Source organism: Lissotriton vulgaris, chromosome 6 (genome assembly GCF_964263255.1).
Source record: "Lissotriton vulgaris chromosome 6, aLisVul1.2, whole genome shotgun sequence".
Lineage (NCBI taxonomy): Eukaryota > Metazoa > Chordata > Amphibia > Caudata > Salamandridae > Lissotriton > Lissotriton vulgaris.
The window spans coordinates 891,527,173-891,549,486 of NC_141694.1; the positions used below are offsets into that span (position 1 = coordinate 891,527,173).

Genomic DNA, 22,314 nt, shown 5'->3' on the forward strand with positions numbered 1-22,314 from the left:
CGGGAGTCCAGGAGTAGGAGCAAATCCCGGCAAAGAGGGAGTTACCATGCATGGACAGGTCGAAATACCGCACTCCTGGGCCATCCTAATGGCGTCAGGCGGTAAAGGAACAACATGTTGCATAGAACGCAACTCAGCCGGCGAGTACGTAAAAATTTGGGCAGAGTGTAGGGCCACAGGTCGCGGCTGGCCGCGGACGGGCGCAGACGGGCTGGACTTAGGCGCGACTTCGGCGCGAAGTCGGCGCTCCCGCTGCGCTCCCCCCATGTCGTCATTATATGGGGATCTGCGTTTAACCACTAGACCACTAACCTGCGCTAGGTAAGGCAGGGCGGAAGTGGTGAAGAGGTGGCGGGGAGTGGCGCTCTGCTGTTCCACCCTCCGCACAAACGGCACTCAGCCGGGGCGGAACGGGGCCAGGAGCGTAAATAATGCAGGTGAGATCTCTCACTGACAAATAGTAACACAAGCAACAATTGCCGTTAAAAATTGCAGTTTTAAAAATGAACACAACAATAAATGCGGAGAACAGCGTTAAAAGCTTTTAGTCAGCTTCACAGCGTTAGAGGAGAGATAAGGTAAAGTAACACATCTGCAGCCTAGGGCGCCGCGTCTGTCAACTGTTACCCTCGTTAGCGCGATAGATATAGTGCCTGGTCAATAGCCACTAGACCGCTAATCTGCGCTAGGTAAGGCAGGGCGGAAGTGGTGAAGAGGAGGCGAGGAGTGGCGCTCTGCTGTTCGACCCTCCGCACAAACGGCACTCAGCCGGGGCGGAACGGGGCCAGGAGCGTAAATAATGCAGGTGAGATCTCTCACTGACAAATAGTAACACAAGCAACAATTGCCGTTAAAAATTGCAGTTTTAAAAATGAACACAACAATAAATGCGGAGAACCGCGTTAAAAGCTTTTAGTCAGCTTCACAGCGTTAGAGGAGAGATAAGGTAAAGTAACACATCTGCAGCCTAGGGCGCCGCGTCTGTCAACTGTTACCCTTGTTAGCGCGATAGATATAGTGCCTGGTCAATAGCCACTAGACCGCTAACCTGCGCTAGGTAAGGCAGGGCGGAAGTGGTGAAGAGGAGGCGGGGAGTGGCGCTCTGCTGTTCGACCCTCCGCACAAACGACACTCAGCCGGGGCGGAACGGGGCCAGGAGCGTAAATAATGCAGGTGAGATCTCTCACTGACAAATAGTAACACAAGCAACAATTGCCGTTAAAAATTGCAGTTTTAAAAATGAACACAACAATAAATGCGGAGAACCGCGTTAAAAACTTTTAGTCAGCTTCACAGCGTTAGAGGAGAGATAAGGTAAAGTAACACATCTGCAGCCTAGGGCGCCGCGTCTGTAATATAAGAAATAAAGTACCCGTTGCCAAACATTATAAGGATATTGTCGCTTTCCGTGATTTTCTTTATTCTGCCCTGAAAGCGAGTACGCTCTCTCAAAGTAAGTGGAGTCAGCGTTGTAAACCCAACCTTATTTGCAGTCGCGCTAACACGCAGAATACTTTTGCAGGAACTTTTTTGCATATACGATAGGCTTCTTTTAAAAATATAGTTACACAAAAGAGAGAGTGAGGGATTGAATTCACAAACGTGAACGGAGAGTACTCCTAGTCCCCTGGGTATCAGTAATAAACAAACAAAAGAGGAGTACCATCAGAGGCTGCTTAGATAAAGCGGTCTGAGTGGGATGACTGAAAAAAGAAGAGAGTCCTTCCTTTATTAATAAACCCCTCACTCACCGACCTAGTCGGTGACATGCTTCATCATCGGGGTCCACCCTGATAGCCGAGTGTCATCAACACTTAATTTTAATATTGTCCAGTACCTTGCAAATAAATCTTTCACACAAGTATACTAGGACAATTTTTAACACCTTTTTTTGTTCACTTCACACACACAAATACCAGCTCCACTGTAGTCCAGGTGTCGCAGCACACCCTGATGGCACTCGGCTATCAGGGTGGACCCCGATGATGAAGCATGTCACTGACTAGGTCGGTGAGTGAGGGGTTTATTAATAAAGGAAGGACTCTCTTCTTTTTTCAGTCATCCCACTCAGACCGCTTTATCTAAGCAGCCTCTGGTGGTACTCCTCTTTTGTTTGTTTATTACTGATACCCAGGGGACTAGGGGTACTCTCCGTTCACGTTTGTGAATTCAATCCCTCACTCTCTCTTTTGTGTAACTATATTTTTAAAAGAAGCCTATCGTATATGCAAAAAAGTTCCTGCAAAAGTATTCTGCGTTCCAGCAATTTTTACGGAGGTGGACACTCAGACATGATTACGTCACACGCCACCGCCCCGTCGCACGTGACAGGAATCAGAGAGATTAAATCTATACCTTGATGGCAGTGTCCCGGTAGCTACGTGGCACCAGGAGGGACGACTGTGTGGAGGCGCACTACCCTTGACGAAGTAAGGAGGGGTCTGGGCTGTGTCCGTGCGGGGTCCAGTGTGTAGCTAAGCCAGCGTACATGCTACGCCATTGAGAGGTTTATATGTGGGAGAAACAGCGAAACTGAACTTATCACTGACTCGTTGAAACAGAAGAGGGGCAGAACAGTACTGACATGCCTTTTTTCCTCTAATGAACAAAACCGGGAACACCAAGCGCATTAGGGGTATAGAGAAGTCCAGTGGGGCCATTTGTCTTTGTTTAATCCAGGGTATATTATTACATTCTCCCAACTAGAGTGTGACTACAGAGGGTCGCTCTCGCCCCTCATGCTAGTTCAGGCGGCAAATTAAGTGATACTCTGTAAGATGTACCCGGGGTCCTGGCATTAGTACCCGAACGTCTTTATGTGAGGGTCTTTGCATGTCTACATTAAAAGCATGATCTTCCTTTGGAGTATTGATAGGTGTGTTCACGCATAAATTGCTATAAATAGGCACAAATGGTTTTAATAATTTGCAGAGGTGAATTCACAAGCAATAGGTGGCATTGCCCCTACACTTGCAGTGATAAAATAAGAATTATGATGACCGCTAGGCACCAAATAGGTTGTTATATGATATAAGGGTAGCAAATATAGTAAGTAGATTTTTTTTATCACTTCATCACATTTACATACTTCTGAGACCCTATACTTTCTTCTCTTGTATCTTTATTTTTTTCACTTGTGGATCCTATCAGGAGTATGAGTACGGAACCCACCATACTTAAAATTAACAGGCGGAGTATTTAGATATACAATTCTTATATAAACAGTAAGGGATTGAGTACAGGGATCCGACAATCCTGACGAAAGCTGAGGGAGTAACGCAATCCGGCTCAAACATGTTGACCATAGTGCAGAACGGAGGAATGATGGGTCCTTAAATACTTACCTCACCACCATCCTTAGATAGGGAGATACCTTTTTAACCCTAATTAAGGGAGTCCATGAATACAATTATTATGAGGATATCCTTTAGTTAGTATTAGACTTTAAATCTGTACTCATTATCATTTTTTGGATCTTTTTCCTTTTCTGTGTTTGTATTGTCTTCCTCACCCTATTAATCCTCCTTTACTGTTGGTCTGCTCAGAGGTGTCGCAGAAGCTCTATGAATCAGCCTTGATTTGTTGTGGGTGAGGGCAATTTTTGCAAAGCATTGTACTTTGCTACACTTTCAGCCAGATTCATCAATGTCCAATTCTGCGATTTTTAAATTGCGGGAAAATGCGAATCGCAATTTAGAAATCGCAGACCGGCATTCATGAAGTTTAGCGATTTAAAAATGCGATTCGCAAGCGGCCGCAATCGCCGATTGCGAGATGCCAGAAATCGGTAAAAAATCGCAGAATCCGCCGATACCCCTGTTAAAATTGCGATTTCGCAATTACCGATATCGCAAATAGCGATCTCGCTAACTGCGAGATCGCAAAAACGGGAAGTTGCATCCTGAGCACAGTGATGACATCACAACCAGGAAGTAGGCAGGTCCCACCCTCATTCAGCAGTGAGAGGCTGAAGTACAGGCAGCAGTTGCAGAGCTCCCCTCCAGCATTCCCACAGGACTACAGCAGGAGACACCACAGTGGCAAGCATGGCACAGGATGCATCAGGAGCTTCCACCAGTGGGAGAAAGCGCAAAATAAAGTTTTCTGAGCAGGAGCTCAAACACCTAATTGAAGGAGTTTCCAAGGATCACAACCGCCTATTTGGCAAAGACTCCCGAAGGGTACCAGAGGTCGACAAAAGACACATATGGCTGCGCATCCGCGCCAAAGTGAAATGCCGTGGGGGTGACCCAGCGCTCGGTGGACGAGCTGAAAAAGCGCTGGTATGACTTGAGAGGGCGGGCAAAAGAAAAGATTGCTGAGAGGCTGGGGGAGCAAATGGCGACAGGTGGAGGGGAGCCCACCGTCTCACCGAACACCCCACTGGAGGACCAAGTGGAGGAGACCATCAAACCACAGGCCTGCGTGGGTGTGACCCAGCTTGACTCCTCCCGACCCACCCAAGACACACCAGGTAAGTGCTATGCGACTGCAACCCCCTGTCCCCAAACATTGTCCACGTCTCCAGTGCATCCCATTACAAACCCAATCATGCAGCCAATGTACAGCTCCATAGCGCAATTGCATTGTGGGACATGTAGTCTGCCCACAATTACCATCCTGTACCATAGAGCCTGACATGTCCAGTGACAGTCAATCCTGCAGCGAGACAGGGAATGGTAGACTGCATGCATGTAGCAAGCCTAACTGTGTACGGAATATGTCACTAATCAACGTCCACTTTACATCACAGGTGGCGCCGATGTCCCCAGCACAGACAGCGAGGCCCTGGTGATTGAGGAGAACACGGAGGACACCGAGGGGGATATACATCATACCCCACAGCCCGGACAATCGGGGCAAGCTGCCACAACAGCGGTCATCCCACCACCCGCCCCTGTGGCCCGTGCCACCCCCGTGACAACAGGCGCTGCTGTAGCACCACGCAGCACACAGCTACCAGTGGGGCCTGCAACACCAGCAGCAGGTCGCCAACAAACCCGCCGCCCTGCGGCTGTGAGGAGCCAGATGAGCGGTCTGGTCAGGGAGCCGCGCACCAACACATCCCGCGCTGGCAGGGGCAGAATTGTGCGAGCAGGTGGGCTCTCTATTTAGCGCAGGATGCTGAGTGTGCACCAGACCCAGGCCCGACACCTAGCCGCCATCCACCTCCACCTGGACAAGACAGCACGTAATGTGGCACAAATGACAGCAGCTGTGGAGGCCAACACTCAGGCAATGTCCAGGCAGCGGGATGTCAATCGCCGCAGACACCGACAACTGTTGACCCGCCTGTCGGCGTACACGAGGTCAAATCACATTATTAGGAACGCCACCTCCCAGCTCTCGCGACGATCCCTGGCCATGCAGGTCCAAATGGTGCAGTGCTGCCAGGACGTTGCTACAGCTCTGGAGAACATATCAACAGCCATGCAGGGCATGCAGGCCACTGGCCACTGGCCAGGCGGGGGGGGGGCAGACGACAACAGTGAGGCAACATCAAGCCACGCCAGCCAGTCCCTACCACCGGTCGTAGCACCCCGCCGCAGCAGCAGGCCATCTGCCGCCGCATTGCAGAATCAGGAGGAGGACGTAGAGAGGAGGTCAGGGGCAACTACCCGTAGACGCCACTGAACTGTGGTGCATTACAATGAGGCCACATGCTGACGCAACAAGCATGCCATACAGACTACCCTGGACATATGACGCAATATGTCAATCTTTTCACACTTTTCAGAATGCCATGTTTATTGTGCAGTAACAGTAACTAAAATTGGCAGTCATTGGAGGAAAAGAGAGGCGGTTTGAAAGACAGCATTTCTAGACCCCCGACGAAGGGGTTGATGTGAAATGCGTTAAAAAATGAAATTTGCTAATATTTGGAAAAACGAGTTTAATGAGAAACTATCATTAAAAACATTGTACAGAAAGATGGTACAAGAAAAAAGTATTCATGGATTTTTTTACTGAACAATGATGATTTAAAGAATAGGACCGCTTGTGGTCCATGGAAAAGTGTGCACACCTCGAAATCGGTAGTAGTACCTCTGCTCTCATCCATGTTGAACCATACAAGTCCGGCCCATGTGCATAGATTGAGGAACGCAAGTAAAGAACATGATTTTTTTCAGGCCTCTGCTATACTGAGAACAGAAACTGCTCAGCCTTTCCCATTGTAAACTCGGAATGGTGGAGAAACAGATGTGGCGCCAATTATTTTTCTTTTGTCTCCGGCAAAGTCAAAGCCGGGTGGCCTGTCTGATATGTGCGCACGCGCAAGAGTTGAAAATGTTGACAGGATTTTCGAAGCTCCTGCAAAAGAGAAATTTGCCATATATTTTTCTGAAATTCCATTTTTTGTGCTTTGCATTCTTTTTCGAGCAGTACTAAGTTGCTCCCTACCTCTCCTGTGGAATAGCATTCATTGCACATGAGTCTGTAATTGTTTTTAGGTCTCGCCTAGACGAAAGCAAAGCGAAGCTTTGCTGTCTAGGGAGACAACTAATGTTGCCACTTTCCGGGGAATGTGGACTGCAGACTGTGACGAGCTTGTCCTCCTGGAGATTGTAGCTCGTGAGCGCGCACGTCGCGTCGCCGTGCCTGATATTCCCATGCACAGAAAGGCTCCCGCACGCATGCGCACATACACACTGCATACACACACACGCACCCCCCTTAAAGAAAGGCTCACGCATGCGCACATACACACACTGCATACACACACAGGCACCCCCCCCTTAAACAGACACACGCACAGACAGACACACGCACGCACACACGCACGCACAGACACACTACAACAGACACACGCGCACACCCCACCCCCACTCACCCCACCCCCACTCACCCCTCCTCTCCCTCAACACCCTCACCTGTTCTGGCAGTGCTCGGCGGCGGTTCTGGCTCTCGGGCGGCGGTAGCGCTTTGCGGGGCTCTCTCACCACATGAGAGCCCCGCCTTCCCCATGCGCCCGGCCGCTCTTCACCCGGTCCCCCATCTCGGGACCGGGACTCGATCAGGAACCCTCGGGGCTCCTCGGACAGTGGCTTTTCTCTCGCGCCGCGATGGGGGCGGGACTTCCGGTTGGGGCCGCGCTGCGATTGGCCGGCTGCCCAACCGCTTCCGGGTCGTCGCAGGCAGCGCGGCGGCCCAGCGGGAACTTGAAGAAACTCCGCTGGAACACACATTCCAACATGTAGCAAGCAGCAGCTACAACAACGCAAAGTGTTTTTTTTTCTTTTTTGTGTATGAAAACACTTTGAAATATGTGCGCTACCAGTTGTAGAAAACCTTCTCAGTGCAGAGCGATAACGTGCAGCATTAACACTGTAGTGTCCTGCAGAGGAGACCGCCCCTCAACCTCTGCCGCAATCCCATGCTGTCGGGACACCCACCCTGCAACGGACAGTGAGCGAGGAGCCGTGCCTGCCAAGCCTTCAGCCCTTCTCTCGCCCGCTCCTGCGCAACTCAACACACGGGCAGCGGAGCTGACGGTGATCGTGGGCCCAGCAAACTCCGTGCCACCTAGCAATACTGCGAACCCCTATAGTCTCATTCAAGTCAGTCTGGGGCACGTACAGACAGTGAGGGGAGAAATAAAGGCTGCTGCTGCCCGATGCGAAGCCTGCACCCCTGTGAGCCGGACGAAAAGGTACACATGCTGCGTGGCCCACACTTAAAGCACCTCCGTCACCCCCAGCGAGCTAATCAGCCCACGTGCACCATCCCTGCTGGGCCCATCCTACCTTCCTCAAAGTGTTCCAGAGGTAGGCGCGCGGCCATAGGTTCCGGCCTGGCAGCAAGCGCCTAGACCCAGCGCCGAATGCCACCACCGGACGGCCCCAGGCTCCAGCAGCACACAGAGCGAGCCGTGGCAAACTCCGTGAGTTTCAAAAGTGGCCCATTCGTGGATCCGGCCAGCGGCTCCAGCCCGGGTGGCCTACCGTCAAAGGGGGGAGCTGCTGCAGTACACGGCACAAGCTCCGGCAGCGCCATCTAGCGGTCGAACGCAGCACCGCACCACGGGTCCAGCTGAGAGACTGCCACCTCAGTCAAAGAAGAAAACACTCTTCCGATACAGCCGGGCTGTCCCGAAGCCAAGGGCAGCCCGATGAACTTCACACAGCCCCTGCACTGCGAGGGCCCGCGGACACATAAAAAGGCAACTCTGACAGTAGGTCACTGCCCCCTAATAAAGTGGTCATGGCCGGCAGGGACTGTGAAACAGCCAGCACTATGAGACGGCCCTGAGCATGTGGAGCATCTGGGGGCCGATGGGATTAGCTCAACTATTGGCATTGTAAATGACAAAGCTATTAATTACGTTAGTTAAAAAAAAAACACATAAATAAAAAATTTGTCATTTACCATACCAATAGCTCCAACTTTCCTAAGGCGAGACCTATTGCATTGCAAATGCTTGTTTTGTTATTATCTGTGTGTAGGTTTGAGTATTAATGGTTCCCAAACGGTGTGCTTGGTGAGTGGTGCCACTGGGTAGTTTTGATGGCACACTGGGGTACCCTGGTGCACAGATTGGGAACCACCGTTCCATATCAATTCCCAAACTGGACAATGTTCATCTAAGATAGGAAACCATGGGCTATAAACCAATGAATTCCAATTGAAATGTGTTCATCCTTTTTGATAATTGAATAAATACAAATTTACTGTGGAAAATGTTTTGATGCATGTTTTGTGCACCCTGTTTTAAGTCTATTCTCATTATTCCGGTTAGTATGCAACTTAACTGGGATTGGTCAGTCCAGGATAAACCATATACCACACAATAGTAGTGGTACATGAAAGCATAATTGGGCCTTCAAACTAGGCTGGTTTAAGTAACTTGGTAGATCTGTTGTAAGTCTTGCATGACCCACCCAGGAGTGGAGTTGGAACAACCGTAAATTGTTTTTTACTTGTGCGCCAAAAATATGGCACATTTTCGATGATGCACATTTGAACTTTCTTTTTTCAATTACTTTTCCATTCCGAATGTTTTTTCTTTCGCAGGGAACCTCTTCCAGTCATATTCAGCATGCTTCACCCATTAGATGAAATAACTCCTTTGGTTAGTAAATCTGGAGGTACGTGTTGCATTGTATTTTGTAAATACTTGTTTGAGATAAAAGATGGCTGAGACAGATTTGGTTGGTAGTTTTGTTTTGAGTAAATGTTGGCTACTTCTTAAGCATTAGTGTTAGTACTAGCTAGTAAGTGAATTTGGTGGTGATAATTTCAAACTAAAGAAGAGTAGTTGTCCTTAAAGAATTTCATGGAAAAACACTGTTGTCTGCGTATGACCACAAGAAGAACTATGAAAGAAAGACATATAGACATAGTTGAGTTAGTTTATTTTGCCCTCTGTAAACAAAATGTAGACTGGGTTTCTTACACTATTGTGTTTCTGATTAGCATAAGATGCATTTTACATCTGAATGAAAAGCTATCTTCATCAAATACTAAAATACATGGAGTGATGCATGTGATTCACTAAGGGCCACTTATATTGTAACCACATGTATGTAAACGCCAAACACCATTTCCTTCTATCTAAATGAGACCTTTCGCCCCAAACACAGCCCTGTCATTAACCCATGACAATTAAACATTATTTTGAAGGCAGACCCTTCTTACTCAGGCCAATCGACTGACCTCCAATATCTCTGGAAAAGTAGGCCCCTGAAATGTTCTGCCATTAAATCTTATTGCTGGCTGTTTCATCTCCTATTCATGCTGACAGCTGCCAGTGGCCAAGAACCTGGGAGCAGAATGGCACGGATTCTGCAGATGGCGTCCTTCACATACTCCAAGTGCATCCAAATGCAAGCTGTAATGCACTCCTTAATCTACCAAAAAGACAACCCTAGAGGGAAGTGTTGAGCACTGAAAGCCAAGTTCAGGCCATACTAGACTTGGCATGGCTGAGGATCAAACCTCCAGCACCCAGGGCTGAGCTGGATATCAGGCCTTTTTTGCTGGGATGGCAGCGCTGAGGGGCTAATTTTGTTGCTGTGGAGCTGCCAGTGCTTCTAAATGAACAATACAAAACAAATAGCTTTATAGCGTACTTTTAAAAACATTTGTTTTTCATTGTTTTATAACAAAAGCCTGGTAACCAGTCTGCCAGCAACACCGAGCTCTCCTGCTGTGACGCTTATTCCTCTGTGTTTCCAGAAGGCCAAGCCCTTTCATGATATGAGTGACCTGCTTTCCCACCAGCTGTCCTTCCTCCAACCCCTTCATCTGCTGTGGGTACACAGTTAAATGTAATTGTTCAGGAGAGGTTTGATGAGGGGTCTGAGTTTGGAATCCTGCATCTCCAGTCTTCTTTCTCACCTGCTGTGGTGTTTCTAATTTAGAATGTGGTTGTTCCCTTTACTCAATTCAAAAGTGCTTTATTCGAGTATTACTCATAAAAGCAGACAAACAAACACATAATAAAATACAATTAAATTACAAAGTCAGACATGACTTAAGCACATACACGTTAAAAAGACAGTTTTAAAATAACATTTCATCCTGTTATTTACAATCAAAGGTGCAAAGTTCATATAGTAAAAAGTCATATTTAGAAGAAATCCTATTTCACAGTTAAAAATCAATGTAAAAATGTTTTCGTCAGATAGACACCTAGCATGGGAACAGAGAATAGATAAACTAGCAGTCTCTGTTCGGCTAGGCAGAGAGTAGTCACCCTGCTAGCAATCTCTGCCTAGTTACCCACGCCCACCCCAAGTACTTGGCAGTCGCTATAATAATCCAGTTTAAGGAGGTAGATTTAACAATGCGTAGAGCTACCATGCTACTTTTAGTACCCAGATTTCTACACATGGGAGCCAACCAAACACGTCTAGGAACAGAATATGCATGACAGGCAAACAAGAAGTGACCCAACGTTTCTTTTCCTTCCCCACAGACTGGGCAAATAGCTGGACCTCCATTTCTCCATTTTGATGTTAAACTACTCAGAGGTAAAGAGCCAGCCCTCATTTGGAAAAACAGTTTCCTATCCATGGGTTTAGTTATAATATCCCAGTAAATTTCAAACATCGGAAACAGTTTAGCTTCAAGGAAGGCAGTCGTCATAGACCCGTTATTATTGCTAAGGAGACTCTTGTTCTCCGCCTGTTCCCAGAAAAGGTTTTTTATGAACAACTTGGATGGGAAGGATGACCCGGTTGGATCGGACCAGAGTTCGCTTAACCCTAGTTCACTTAATGCTATTTTTAATGATCTAAACCATCTGATTTTATGAAATCGGTCTGCTTTGATCACATCAACAAATCCTTCTGCATATTGTGACAGCTCAGGGGTGGTCCAGATTCTACGCCAATATAATATCGGTCGGAGTTTACACATTGCCGAGATTTCCTTCCTGCCAAGGTCATATCTGAGTGGCAAGAGGGGGCTGCTCTGTGGGGTGCCAGTTAGTTTTCGGAGGAAGTTATTCTCTGACATCTGTAGCTCCTGGAGGTTTTCTTGCCCCCACAGCTCTGCCCCGTACAGTGCTGACCCTATTGCCTTAGCCTCGTATATGATTAATGGCGGTTTGATTGGTTTAGTTAAGGATTTCCTGTGCTCCTTAATGATGGTACCAGCCAGTTGTTTATGTCTTAATACTGCAAGATTTAAGTGGTGGTTCCATCTGTTATCATTTGAAATGTGTATCCCCAAGTAAGTAAAAGAATTAACTACTTCAAGGCAACGCCCACTCATGGATATTTTGGATTTGAAATTCCTGCAAGGATTAAAAGCCATGAGTTTTGTTTTAGCTGCGTTTACCTCCAAGCCATGGTCACTACAAAATTTGTCAAAAATTACCAATGCCTTTTGCAGACCGCTAGGGGATTTTGATAAAATTAAGGTGTCGTCTGCGAACATTAAAATAGGAACTTTTGCACCTGCGAGTGAGGGAGCATCTACGGGCTCAGCTTGCATACGGGGGACAATTCCGTTTATAAAAAGAGTAAACAATGTCGGTGCCATTGAACAGCCCTGTCGAACTCCACGCTCCACAGGGAAGTCAATAGTATCGTTGCCGTAACCACCCCATTGGATCTTAGCATAAGTGCCCTCATGGAGTCTCATGATCAAAGTTAAAATAGTCATCGGGACCCCCAGAGCTGCCAATACCTCCCACAATTTTGCCCTCGGCACCAGGTCGAATGCAGCCCGTAGGTCAACAAAAGCTGCGTAGAGACTGCATCCGCCCAGGACCACGGTCCGCCATTGTATCAATTGGAAACGGAAGACCTGGTCCACAGTGCTGGTTGCTCTGCGAAACCCAGCCTGAAAAGGAGATAAGACGTTCTGCTCCTCAGCCCAATCAAGCAAGTTATTAATAATTACACGTCCTACCACTTTTTGAACCGTGTCTATTAGGCTGATTGGGCGGTAATTACAGGGTTGGGCACGATCCCCCTTTTTATATACTGGGATAATGACAGCACCCCGCCAGGATACCGGGATTTCTGCGCCCCTGGCAATATGGTTTAATAGAAGGCAGATGTACTTGCTCCACCTGTCGGTGTCATTTAAAAAGACATCCGCCGGAACTCCGTCATTACCCGGGGCACGGCCCCTGTGCACAGATTTCAGGGCAGTCAGGACTTCGCTCTGCATAAAGATGTCTTCGTCTGCGAACAGATATATTGGGCTAGAGTTATCAACGAGCTGATCCCTGGAAGAGTACTGCTCGCTGAAAAATTTAACCCAAGCATCATGAGGGACATTATTGTTGGGAGTCTCTGGAGATCTATCGTGGCCCCATTTGACAATATGCCAAAATTGTCTAGAGTGTTTACTTTCACTTGCACATCTCAGTTTCTGCCAGTGGTCTTCGTCCTAATCTCTTTTTGCCCTGGCAATGCAGTTTTTATAGTGCTTCCTGGCAGACCGAATCTCACTCAAATTATTACTTTTGATTGTGGCTCCTAATTTAAATCTTGCTGCCCTGCAATCTTGATTGTACCACTTTGCTGATTTAAATAGACGAGCCCTATTATTTCGTGCGGGTTTTAAGAAGAAATTTTTGACTTCATTAAAGAGAGTCATATGAACTATGGTAATGTCTTCATGTCCCTGTGCATATCCAGCAATATTTTCCAATGCCAGAATGGCCTTGTCTGCCGCTGCTCCTATCTTTTCCAGGGCCTGCTGGTCAGTCTTAACACCAGACCACCTTAGCCTACGCATGTTATTGGATGGCGTGATCGTTGGGGGCACAAGTTGGTCACAAGGGTTTGGAGCAATTACGTTAGGTGTCCACCAATTATGTGAAACACATAACGGGTCATGGTCGCTTTCTATCCTAGCTGTTACTACCATGTCACTGAGAGATGACCAAATCGATATACTACAGATGACATAGTCAATGCGACTTTTACTACGCCCATTGTTAAACGTCATGGCGGGAACACGGTCTGATTGGGTTCGGCCATTTAAGGCTCGTAGCCCATGCTCCAAACACATAGCGTTTAGACCTAGGATGTCAGCCGTCCACCGAGTTATCGGTGGGGAATCTAGTGTGGGGATGTCCCAAAGCTTATCTTCCTCTGCTCCCAGAGGAGAATCACCAGTGATGAGAGGTTCGAATGTCCGGTTCAAATCACCTGCAATTAGTATGTTTTTCCCTGCAGATTGTGTCTCAAGAAGTGTAAAAAGACACATAAGAACCTCAGATTTGCCTTTGCTGCCACCTCTTACATAGATGTTATAAATGTCTATGGAGATGGGTAGATCACTAGTCAATCTGATAAGCTGGATATCTTTTTGGTCAAGTTCCACACATTTTACAGCAATTTTTAAAGACTGCCTAATCCATATGATAAGGCCCCCCATCGGCCGCCCTTTTGGTCCCTTGATAGCAGGAACATGAAAATTTACGTACCCCAATGCAAAAGTAGGTTCACACGCCCAGGTCTCTTGAAAGATACAAAGGTCGTACTTGTTAATAAATTCAAACCAGTCAGCGCTGTCCATTTTGGAAGATATTCCAGCCACATTCCATGACAAAAGATTCCCTGAATTAGATGTCATAAGACTACAGGGGTTTGTAATAGGCTTGTGTGACGTCCTACCCCCAGTAACCTGATTTATGGTTATAACGTTAGGTAGCCCTGGTGGATCATCAATCAGAAACCCCTGGGAGCTATTTGTTATTAAATTACAATCTAGATCAGAAGAACTTTTGTCACAGAGGGGCAAGGGGATAGAATTACAAGTGGATGGTTGTCAATCGCAATCGTTTAAGTTAGAAAGTGCAGAAAAACTATTTTTTTCCAATCCCAAGCCCCAGTCCACTGAAGCAACATCCTTTCTCCCCCTCTTGGTCACAATGTTCCATTTGGTTCTTAAAATACTTGAGTTTGGACCACTTCCCTTTCTAGGATAGAAGAAGTCCAAAGTCAATGGAACGATTGAAGTTGTTCGCCTTTGTGGTGGTAGAATGTTAGGTAGGATGTTAGGCAAGACCCCAGGGTCAGAGAAGTGGAGAACGACGCACTCCCCTTTGAACTTTTTCACCCTGTCCCCGATCCACTGTACCCTTCTTGCATTGACGAGCTCTTCAGAGAGTTGCTGCTTTCCCCAGGGAGTGATTACCATGTTGTTGGTTAGCCATGATAAGGATTTGTTTATTAGAGAAGATGTTGTTTCCCGCTCCCCTTGAGCCAAGGGAGGAACGTTAGCAAGGACAAGTACCAATGGGGATGCTTCAACCACAAGCTCGAAAGTCCCTTTTTCAGTGAATGGGTCTTCAACAACAGGAGCAGGGATCGGGGCAATATGGGAATCACCAGGGAGAGTACTATTACTTGCCATTGGGGGGTTTGATACAGGGGGAGGGATGAGTCCACTGATAGCTGTAGTTACTGATTTGTTTAGAGATTCCTCTAACTTGGCAGAGACATTTTCCGGAAGTTTCACTATCTCTCCCATGGTTTTCTGTAATAGACATTCCAGTCGGTTAACCTCGGAAGTTAACTTATCTATTTTGCTAACCAGGGGTTTGACCACACCTTTGATTTTAGTGTCCATCAGAGTCAGTAGTTTATTAAATTGAACATTTGAAAGTGTGACATACGCCTCATTAGTCAGGTCAGGCTCCTCTTCCTCAGAGTGTTTCCTCGGGGGGTTTGCAACTTTATTCTTAGCTGACCTGAGACACTCCCGTTTACCCGGAACGGGTGCTGGAGGGGAGGTGGAAGGATCATGACTAATGGTTATATCAGTCAGTACTTCGTTGACACTAAGGTCTTCAGGTCCAGCAACAGTACCACTGGGCTGTATAATGATAGTATCCGGAAACGAGTCAGGTGTAGCACTATTAGTGCTAGTGTTGATTTGAAGGCCAAAGGGATCATCTGCCTCGATGTCAATAAAGGGGGATTGGGTAGATGAGTCTATTCCCAAAGAAGCTCTTCTGTCGTTGTTAATTTTTTCAACAACTTGTACCAGATAGTTCTCAATAGAGTTGCTAGGAGTGGTTAACTTTTTAGGAGGCATAATACTCTTTGTACACAACCAAAGTAAAAAGAAACTTACGTAGCAATCTGCAGAGAAGTGTTGATATGCAGAGGCGTCAGTTCTAGAGCAGCAAGCCAAGAGACCAGGCCCAACCCAACCTTGGCCAACCTCGGACGGCCTCAGACGGCCCGCCCTTTGCCCGGGCTTCGCCCGGCGTCCCGCTCGCGTCCCGCGAGACGGGGGTGATGCGCTATTTCAGCGCCTCCAGGCGCGCTGGTGACGCGGCGTGCGCCGCTTGGACTTCTGGGAAATGTAGTTCCCGATTCCCTCGACCGCACTCCTCTCGGCCACCTCCGTACTCCGAGGTGTCAGTGGAGTCGGGCAGCGGGAGGCGGGAGGGCAAGCAGCAGAAAACAAAGGCTCCAGCAGGACACAGGGTCGTCAGGGCAGCAAGAGCTTTTGACCAGCAGAGGTTCCCCCCCTCGACCGGGGTGATGCGCTATTTCAGCGCCTCCAGGCGCGCTGGTGACGCGGCGTGCGCCGCTTGGACTTCTGGGAAATGTAGTTCCCGATTCCCTCGACCGCACTCCTCTCGGCCACCTCCGTACTCCGAGGTGTCAGTGGAGTCGGGCAGCGGGAGGCGGGAGGGCAAGCAGCAGAAAACAAAGGCTCCAGCAGGACACAGGGTCGTCAGGGCAGCAAGAGCTTTTGACCAGCAGAGGTTCCCCCCCTCGACCGGGGTGATGCGCTATTTCAGCGCCTCCAGGCGCGCTGGTGACGCGGCGTGCGCCGCTTGGACTTCTGGGAAATGTAGTTCCCGATTCCCTCGACCGCACTCCTCTCGGCCACCTCCGTACTCCGAGGTGTCAGTGGAGTCGGGCAGCGGGAGGCGGGAGGGCAAGCAGCAGAAAACAAAGGCTCCAGCAGGACACAGGGTCGTCAGGGCAGCAAGAGCTTTTGACCAGCAGAGCTATCTTCATCAAATACTAAAATACATGGAGTGATGCATGTGATTCACTAAGGGCCACTTATATTGTAACCACATGTATGTAAACGCCAAACACCATTTCCTTCTATCTAAATGAGACCTTTCGCCCCAAACACAGCCCTGTCATTAACCCATGACAATTAAACATTATTTTGAAGGCAGACCCTTCTTACTCAGGCCAATCGACTGACCTCTAATATCTCTGGAAAAGTAGGCCCCTGAAATGTTCTGCCATTAAATCTTATTGCTGGCTGTTTCATCTCCTATTCATGCTGACAGCTGCCAGTGGCCAAGAACCTGGGAGCAGAATGGCACGGATTCTGCAGATGGCGTCCTTCACATACTCCAAGTGCATCCAAATGCAAGCTGTAATGCACTCCTTAATCTACCAAAAAGACAACCCTAGAGGGAAGTGTTGAGCACAGAAAGCCAAGTTCAGGCCATACTAGACTTGGCATGGCTGAGGATCAAACCTCCAGCACCCAGGGCTGAGCTGGATATCAGGCCTTTTTTGCTGGGATGGCAGCGCTGAGGGGCTAATTTTGTTGCTGTGGAGCTGCCAGTGCTTCTAAATGAACAATACAAAACAAATAGCTTTATAGCGTACTTTTAAAAACATTTGTTTTTCATTGTTTTATAACAAAAGCCTGGTAACCAGTCTGCCAGCAACACCGAGCTCTCCTGCTGTGACGCTTATTCCTCTGTGTTTCCAGAAGGCCAAGCCCTTTCATGATATGAGTGACCTGCTTTCCCACCAGCTGTCCTTCCTCCAACCCCTTCATCTGCTGTGGGTACACAGTTAAATGTAATTGTTCAGGAGAGGTTTGATGAGGGGTCTGAGTTTGGAATCCTGCATCTCCAGTCTTCTTTCTCACCTGCTGTGGTGTTTCTAATTTAGAATGTGGTTGTTCCCTTTACTGTTGTTCTTCACCTTTGCTTCCTTACTTCAACCTTTCTCTCTCACCAGAAACCTGCTGCCACCTACCAACTTAACTAGCCATTTTTCTTCAGCATTTGCTGTTGAGATTCATATGGCTACTCACAATGCACTATTGCTCTTTATTTTGGAAGACCACTTCAGATACAAAACACCTTCCTCAACTCCTCCATTTTGTACCCTCCGTTACCTTGCTTGGGTACATTTCATTGTCTCTTGCCCGTTCTATGCTTTGTGGTGTCCTTAATGTAGCATAAACTGCTACACAGTAATCAATATAACATTTTAGTAAAAGAGGCACCAACAATCAAGCCTCTCTTTTGAAACACTAAAAGATGTGCGATATTTCGAGATTGTGAAACTTTTGCTGACAGGCTTCTTAACTAGTTCTTTCATAGGACTGCTTATCTACTTGGGGAATTGTCCTTGGTAATACAGTAGATTATTCTTCAAGCTAAAACAAAGATTTGTGCTTTGACAAAGTGTAGATATTTACCTATCCTAGAAGCTGCACCAGGAGCAATGACTTCACTCCCAAGTCCCAGCTGATGTAACTGCCCTACGATCAGATGTTACATATGTTTTCCTCAGAATGATGCACCATTACTGTCGTGAGTACCGTGCTCTCCATGCCACTGGAATCAAGTGATCCTGGCTGATGAGGGCTGAAAGCCCGAAACCGGTCCTAGGATGCTTGTTTCCAGTCCAGGGAGGATCTGGCTTGGCAGTTTGGGCTGGACTGTTCCCATGGGGCACAGGGTCAAGACTGATTTGCATATGGCTGGGTTCAAACTGGAATGGCATGGTGAGCAAAAAAACGATGGATCTAGGGCCAGATCTCTGGACTGGGGTGAACGTATGACATTGTTCTGCATTCTGTCCATCAACTGCTGTTTTTCCACTACTGTTGTTGAGCAGACAAATTGACCACAGAGGATAAAAGCTGTAGCAACTATCTCCACATCACTTGATTGTCCTATTTAGAGCGATATGTTGTTTAAAGTTTATTATGCCACCTGAGAGTACACCCCTTCATGAGAGATTATAATTCTCCTATTGATCAGTTTGATGAAGTTTGCCCCAATTTCAGGCGAGTCCTTAGTCAATTTTACCACCCCTTCACATAACGGATTCAGTTTGGGGGGCATCCATAGTGTATGGTAGAAATCCTGAATGTGACTACAACCCCAAGCATGTAAATCATTGCTGTCCCTACCAAACTAAAACATCTGTGCAACTATGTATTAAACACTATGTAGTATCTTGATTTGCGCCAATCTGAATTCTGCATTCCTGGTCGCTTTACGAGGTATGGCATGATTTTCACGGTTTCAATATGAAACATTCGATTTCTAGTTTACGCCATCAAAATCTTTGCGTCATCAAGTTTGTTTTGGCTCTTAAGTGTGTGCTCATCCTTTTAAACTACAACTGAATGTTGTCCCCTTTTGCTGTCCTCAGGAATGTTTGGTTCTTCTCGAGTACAGTATGTTGCAGACAATACACTGAAAATTGTTTTCACCAATGCGGACCCCTCCATTGTGATGACTTACGACACTCTTCATGGTGTGCACACTGTCTGGGCTCTCAGAAAAGTTAAACTTGAGGTAAGCAGTGTGTTTTATCATATTTTATTTTTTGTTTAAATTTTAAAGTGCTTCATACCCCTTACAAGTCTCTGTAGCACATTTGCAAATTGATAGCACACTCATATTTGAGTGCTTTAGATTGAAGCGTGTCTGTCTGCTTTGTGTCATGTATGGGTAATAGTGCCCGAGTGTTGGAAAATGGCCCTCTCTGAAGGGTCACCCTAAACATTTTGCCGCCTCCTCCTCTTTTTCTTAAGTCTGGTTTTGTTGGCTTTAGGATTCTGAGCACTTTACCACGTCCAGCCAGTGTTATAGTGCATGTGCTTCTCCTCAAAACATGGTGACATTGGTTTATCCACAATTAGGATATTTATTTTATCTGTAAGTCCCTAGTGGAGTACACTACCTGTGCCCAGGGCCTGTAAATTAAATTCTACCAGTGGGCCTGCAGCACTGATTGTGCCACTTACACAAGTAGCCCTTTAAACATATCTCAGCCCTGCCACTGCAGAGCCTGTGTGTGCAGTTTTGCTGCCACTTCGACTTAGCATTTAACACCCCTTGCCAAGCCTTAAACTCCCCTTTTATTACACATAAGTCAACCCTGAGGTAGGCTTTTAATAGCCCATAGGGCAGGGTGCTGTGTATGAAAGATAGGACTTGTAGTTGTAAGTTTTGCATGCTCTGGTAGTGAAAAACACCTACATTTGTATTTCACTTCTGTGAGGCCTACTCCTCTTATAGGTTAACATGGGAATTCCTCATTACACATGTAATTCCTGATTGAGAAAGTGTAGCTCTGTTATTTTTTTAGATCATTAGAATGGTAATGATAAATCCTCGTTGCTGGTAAAGTTTGATTAAACATTACTATTTTAGATATGCCATTATTAGAAAATTGTGATTTCTCTGCTCTTAAAGCTCTGTGTGCCTGCAGCCTGTCTCCAATACACGCCTGGGGTGAGTGACAGCTTGACTTTGTGCATTCCCTCTAGACAGCCACACACAAAGAAAGGTTAAGTGTGTCTGAGTGCCCATCTGCACCCTGATGGCTCAGCCTGGGCAGGATGGGAGGGAGGAGCTGACACAGCTGAATAGGCAGTGTCCTGCCCCCACACAAAGGGCTGATTACCTCCCTGTATTGAGTCTTATGCCAGGGCTAGGAAGAAAGGATCTCTGTGCATTTCAAAGAACCTTCTTTGAAGTCAAGCACACTTCAGAGACACAACTGGGTATATGTACTAGCCCTCTGACCCCACCAAATCAGACACTTCTAGACCTGTAAATAACCTTTGTCAGAAGAACTACTGTGCTTCTATATGGATGGTCACTCTGCTGGACTGCTCCTCTGTAAAAACTGATTTTCTGCTGTACTGCTCTGCTGTCCTCTGATCCTGTTGAGGAAAAGCTGGAGTCTGCCTTGAACCCAGAGTGATCTCCAAGGGCTTGTTGGCTTACCTCCTGTTGCTTGAGACTCGGGAGTATCAAAGTCTTAGCACCTGTTCCTGTGCCTGTTCCATTAGAACTAGACCCAGGTGCTTGCGCCAATGAAATCGACTCATATCCAACCTGCGTGTAGCCAAACTTGTGCATCAAACCTATTGCGGGAGAAGAATTGAAGCAACGCAGTCAGAACCAGCGGATCACATTAAAGAACCAACGCATCAGAACCAACGCGTCTCCGCCGCTTCAGTGTGGGAAGATCGACACATCCCCTCGATTGTGTGCAGAATCCCAGTGCATCGTCTATGGAATCAACGCCTCTGGGCTCGGCGCATCGCTTACAGAACTGACGCATCGACAAATCACTTCACTGCGGGATCGACATTGATGCATCGCTCAGATACACCCCGCATCTTGCTGTTGTGGCCAGGATCAAGGGTGTTCAGTGGGCCTGCTGGTCTGCTGTATCTGTCCTGCCTCCATCGTGGTCGACCTGGACTCTTAACTTTGCCCTGGACCAGCGCGATCAGATAACCCCCATAGTGGCTTATTGCTTCTAAGCACTTTTTTCACTTTATATTTTGGAAAAAATGTTATCTCGACTTCTGCGTATTGGCATTTTGGTCCTGTATTATTTATACAAATATTCTTTATTTTTATAAAGTGGTGTGGAGTCTTTTTTGTGGTGTTTTCACTGTTACTGTGTTCTGTGTTGCACAAATACTTTACTCATTGCCTCTTAAGTTTAGCCTGCCTCCTCTGTGTCAAGCTACCTGAGGGTGAGCACAAGTTAATTTGTGGTGTGTCTGTGTCTCTGTGCTTTTCTGTGAATTTGAAGTGAAAAGGAATGATAGACAAGAAGTTTTAGCATTTGATGCTAGTGTAAAGATGGATAAAAAGTGTGCGAATACATGAGAGTACATTGGAGCGGTTTCACTTCAAGTATGTAGCTGCACCTACCTGTGGGTGTAGGGGAAGTGTGAGAAGAAATGTGGTCATACATGCTGATACCTACCTTCTAAAGAGTTCTCTATGAACTACAATTTATACTACAATGCGTGTGGTTAAAGGACCTAAATTTAAAGATTCAGTCTTGCTTTAACTGTAGCATGTGCTGTAGAGTTTCACAGAGGATTGTTTGGGGAGGAACCAATAGGGAGGTGCATTCGGTAACTAGCCCAGGTGTGTGCTGTGCGTATTCCACCCAATTAGCGGCAGGGAACCACCCTTTAGAATGTGCATTATACGGTCAAAGATAGTGTACACTCAAATTGGTCCATTATATGGCGTATTAAGGTCTTCCCTTGTACGACTAGCCATGATATGTAGTGCAAATCAGACCGCGCTAAAGAAAGATCATATACACTTAAGACCTAATCGGGCACCACATGTAAACTGTAACCCCCCCAAGGGAATGAACTGGTTCAGGGAATACTTTGTTTTTCAGCATGAATTTTATCTGGATTCATGTGCATTGCATTATTCCGCCATCTAGTGGTTGCATCTGGAATTGTATCTTTCTAAGTCCTCTCTTTGGACGATGTTGGCCATTTGGTGGGATGCCCATCCCTGCATGACATTCTACATATTCCTCTAGAAGTCCCTGTGCGTGGTCACCATCCTTAAATAAATTAATGTTTTCGTCGTTTGGATCAGGAAGCATGTCGAGAAGGTTCCAGGCCGGCTCAGCAGAGCCCAAAGGAAACAAGAACATTCAGGAAAAAAGCAAAAATCTAAGTAGAAACACAGGATAGACAATGAACGTCAAGAGAAACTCAGAAAAACAAAGCCCTTGTTTTTGATAGAGAGTGGAGATTTTCGACAACGTCTGTCAGAGAATGTGCATGACGGAAGTTGGGTTAGAGCGAACGAAGGAGATGGAGAATATC

The 22,314-nt window shown here is 46.9% G+C and overlaps 1 protein-coding gene across 1 annotated transcript in view; it reads left to right on the forward strand.

Annotated features, from left to right (window-relative positions):
• Positions 1-22,314, forward strand: part of ANAPC1 (anaphase promoting complex subunit 1) — a 763,513-nt gene that overhangs the window by 88,330 nt on the left and 652,869 nt on the right. The window contains exons 6-7 of the mRNA XM_086926883.1: positions 9,013-9,086; positions 18,855-19,000. Coding sequence (XP_086783009.1) covers positions 9,013-9,086; positions 18,855-19,000 — 220 coding nt within the window. The remainder of the gene's footprint in view (positions 1-9,012; positions 9,087-18,854; positions 19,001-22,314) is intronic.